This window comes from Aegilops tauschii, chromosome 6, assembly GCF_002575655.3.
Source record: "Aegilops tauschii subsp. strangulata cultivar AL8/78 chromosome 6, Aet v6.0, whole genome shotgun sequence".
Classification (NCBI taxonomy): domain Eukaryota; kingdom Viridiplantae; phylum Streptophyta; class Magnoliopsida; order Poales; family Poaceae; genus Aegilops; species Aegilops tauschii.
Genome location: NC_053040.3, coordinates 41595404 through 41600013, shown reverse-complemented (window position 1 = coordinate 41600013; position 4610 = coordinate 41595404). Strand labels below are relative to the sequence as shown.

General features: G+C 45.1%; 1 protein-coding gene across 1 annotated transcript; it reads left to right on the top strand.

Moving 5' to 3' along the window:
- The first annotated feature begins 1277 nt into the window (after window positions 1-1277).
- LOC109765289 (S-(+)-linalool synthase, chloroplastic-like) lies at window positions 1278-2580 on the top strand. Its single transcript, XM_073500612.1, has 3 exons — window positions 1278-1501; window positions 1747-2119; window positions 2299-2580. Exons 1-3 carry the CDS (start codon window positions 1333-1335, stop codon window positions 2528-2530), a joined length of 774 nt encoding a protein of 257 aa, XP_073356713.1. The 5' UTR covers window positions 1278-1332; the 3' UTR covers window positions 2531-2580.
- Window positions 2581-4610: the final 2030 nt, after the last annotated feature.

Genomic DNA, 4610 nt, shown 5'->3' with positions numbered 1-4610 from the left:
TCGGCTCAGTCTTTGGGAGGTGCTCATAGGGTAGGGTGTGCGTGTGTGCGTTCATAGAGGTCAGCGTATATGAACGCTTGCGTCTGTGCTGTGTTAAAAAAAAACTGGTCAATCGGCAGACCTTTCGATGGCCCCCTCTACCAAGCGGACCCTTTTGTCCAGGTGTCAAATCGAGACGTTCACGTGGCAGGACGTACAAATATAGGTATATAGAGTACTTACGTGTGTGGCTCTTGCCAGTTGTGCAGGGAGAAACCGTGTGCACAAATATATGCATTTGTCTCGTAACGACGACCAGACTAGACATCGGAGTCCAGAGTTAGCAAGGTGCATGGTGCATGCATGGTGCACTCGATAAGACAAAGAATGGATGGTACACTAGCCCGGCCTAGACGAAAAGCAAAACCTGATTAGCGCATGCATGACGTTTAGTAAATTTTCCAACGGCTCGCCACTCGGTGGAGGATCGACGCGGCTGCAACCTCATCTCATCTCCTCCCTTCCCCCTATAAATCTGGAGGGCATGCATGCATTGCTCGTATCCCCCATCCATCCCAAGACATAGCACCAGCAGCCTGCTACGTACTCTTGTTCATCCCATATCATCCACGCTACAACATCAGCCGATCAGCTGTAGCAAATCACATTAGTCAAGCAAGTGATGGCTGCTGCGCATGTCTGCTTCTCCTTATCCTCCTTCGCGCCATTGCTCCATTCAGCTTTGCCGGTGGCCAGAGTGGCCGAAACCGTGGGTTATTTCGCCCTTCGCCGGTGATATATCCCGGGAGGGAGCCTGTGTCCCATGAGCTGTCCAATGATTTTGACTTCCAGGTATATATTTTTACGGTACAAACATATATAGACCGCAACATTAGCATGTACTATGAATGCAATTAACATGCTTGTTTATGTGCCTTTTTTGCTAAGTATACTGCATCCGTCCCTAAATTGATGGCGTATAAACCGAGTCTAGCAATTCATGGATTGCCTTTTCAAGATAACTTTGAATAATGACTTCTACTCAGGAACCAGCTAGACATAGAAAATGTGTGTTTCATTAAATAATTAATGATGTTTCTGGAATGAGCACAATTTCAATCTCTATGTTTTATTGTTAATTTCCAAAGTATGTTAACAAAATATAAACTTACATTATATGCACTATTTTCCTATGATATCATCTATTGTTGAATGCAAATAATATATGATATATATTGCACTTATCTAGACTTTGTATTCTTTTTAAAAAGAAGTTTGCTCTATGTGCAATACCAGGAAAGCCTATTGAATGTTCAAGCGTTGCTTCATCAACATCCGAAGAGCAACAAAGGAATGTTGAGCATGGTTGATCACCTCAAACGCCTCTGCATTGACCACTATTTCCAGGATGAAATCGATAACACAATGGACTCGTCAGTGGATCTCCTCCATAGTGACGATCTACTTGACGCAACCCTTTCCTTAAGGCTGATGAGAGAAGTTGGATATTATGTTTCGGCAGGTCAGTAAAATACTAGTTTAGTGTGTTGGGTTAGATAAACACACGAGTTTGGAAACTTGAGTGCAATTTGGTCAACGATGATTTTATGTGATAATTTTGCTAATAATAAATTAGCCTTAGAGTAACCAAGTTTAATAATAAAAAGTAACTGTCCCTTGTGTAGCATAGAAGCACCTCTCATGAGACGTATTATTTTCATTATGTATGACATGCACGTAAGACACCTTCTTGTCGCTGTATGGCAGACGATGTTCTTCAGAAGTTCACAAACGATAATGGTGATTTCAACCTTAGGCATAGCAAAGACCTTAGAGGGTTGCTGAGCTTGCATGACATGTCACACCTCAACATGGGAGAAGCTTCACTCTACAAGGCAAAGGAATTCTCGAGCAAGCACATGAAATTTGCACTTAAGTATTTGGAACCAAACCTTGCGAGATATGTGATGAAGTCACTAGACCATCCCTACCATGTGAGCCTGAGGCAATACAAGGCTAGGCATCATTTGAGTTACCTCCAGAACTTGCCTACTAGGTACACTGCAATTGAGAAGCTGGCACTTGCAGAATTTCACATGAAGAAGTTGCAACATCAGAGTGAAATGCAAGAGGTTAAGAGGTATGAATATAATAAAATACACTCCTTCCATTATTAGTTGTTGCAGACATTGACCCACCTGCATATTGATAAGAGAGAACTCACTTGGAATTAATAGATTAACATATTTTGTTTGCTCATGTATTCGCACAATTAAAGGTGTGGTGATTTTTTGCTACGAAAACTTCATTTTCACACAGATGGTGGGTGGATTTGGGATTGTCTCAAGAAATTCCAGCTGCAAGGGACCAAGTTCTGAAATGGTACATGTGGTCCAAGACTATCCTCGAGGGTTTCTCCTTCTCAAGATATCGGGTTGAGGCCACAAAGGTTATCTCAATGGTCTACATTGTGGACGACATCTTTGATCTTGTCGCCACACAAGAGGAGCTCTCTCTCTCTTTAATGAGGCGATCGAAATGTGAGCATTGATGTTCCCGTAATAACAACAACATTGCATTTTAGGAATGAAGTATAATTACTTCTGTTTGTGAATGAATGACATCTTAGATATGTCTAATTGCACATTAAAAATTCTATAATTTTGACACATCATGTATACAGAGGCATTAGGATTGGTTTGACATAAACATTAGGACTTCGCGAGAAATATCTTGATATACTAATAGTTTTATAATTATTCATATATATGTTGGGGATCGTAGCAGAATTTTAAAATTTCCTACGCATCACCAAGATCCATCTATGGAGTATACTAGCAACGAGGGGAAAGGAGTGCATCTACATACCCTTGTAGATCGCGAGCGGAAGCGTTCTAATGAACGGGGTTGATGGAGTCGTACTCGCCGTGATCCAAATCACCGATGACCGAGTGTCGAACGGACGGCACCTCCGCGTTCAACACACGTACGGAGCAGCGACGTCTCCTCCTTCTTGATCCAGCAAGGGGAAATGAGACGTTGATGGAGATCCAGCAGCACGACGGCGTGGTGGTGGAAGTAGCGGGATCCCGGCAGGGCTTCGCCAAGCACAAGCGGGACGGAGAGGTGTTGCAGGGGGAGAGGGAGGCGCCAAGGGCTAGGGTACAGCAGCCCTCCCTCCCCCCCCCCTTTATATAGGCCCCTTGGAGGGGGGGCGCCGGCCCTGGAACCCATCTACAAGGGGGGGCGGCCAGGGGGGAAACTTGCCCCCCAAGTCAGGTGGAGCGCCCCCCACCCCCAGGGTTTCCAACCCTAGGCGCAGGGGGAGGCCCATGGGGGGTGCCCCAGCCCACTAAGGGCTGGTTCCCTTCCCACTTCAGCCCATGGGGCCCTCCGGGATAGGTGGCCCCACCCGATGGATCCCCGGGACCATTCCGGTGGTCCCGGTACAATACCGATAACCCCCGAAACTTTCCCGGTGGCCGAAACTGGACTTCCTATATATAATTCTTCACCTCCGGACCATTCCGGAACTCCTCGTGACGTCCGGGATCTCATCCGGGACTCCGAACAACTTTCGGGTTTCCGCATACTAATATCTCTACAACCCTAGCGTCACCGAACCTTAAGTGTGTTGACCCTACGGGTTCGGGAGACATGCAGACATGACCGAGACGCCTCTCCGGTCAATAACCAACAGCGGGATCTGGATACCCATGTTGGCTCCCACATGTTCCACGATGATCTCATCGGATGAACCACAATGTGGAGGATTCAATCAATCCCGTATACAATTCCCTTTGTCAATCGGTATGTTACTTGCCCGAGATTCGATCGTCGGTATCCCAATACCTTGTTCAATCTCGTTACCGGCAAGTCACTTTACTCGTACCGTAATTCATGATCCCGTGGCTAACTCCTTAGTCACATTGAGCTCATTATGATGATGCATTACCGAGTGGGCCCAGATATACCTCTCCGTCATACGGAGTGACAAATCCCAGTCTCGATCCGTGCCAACTCAACAGACACTTTCGGAGATACCCGTAGTGTACCTTTATAGTCACCCAGTTACGTTGTGACGTTTCGCACACCCAAAGCACTCCTACGGTATCCGGGAGTTGCACGATCTCATGGTCTAAGGAAATGATACTTGACATTGGAAAAGCTCTAGCAAACAAACTACACGATCTTTTGTGCTATGCTTAGGATTGGGTCTTGTCCATCACATCATTCTCCTAATGATGTGATCCCGTTATCAATAACATCCAATGTCCATAGTCAGGAAACCATGACTATCTGTTGATCAACGAGCTAGTCAACTAGAGGCTTACTAGGGACACGTTGTGGTCTATGTATTCACACATGTATTACGATTTTCGGATAACACAATTATAGCATGAACAATAGACAATTATCATGAACAAAGAAATATAATAATAACCATTTATTATTGCCTCTAGGGCATATTTCCAACAGTCTCTCACTTGCACTAGAGTCAATAATCTAGTTACATTGTGATGAATCGAACACCCATGGCGTTCTGGTGTTGATCATGTTTTGCTCTAGGGAGAGCTTTAGTCAACGGATCTGCTACATTCAGGTCCGTATGTACTTTACAAATATCTATG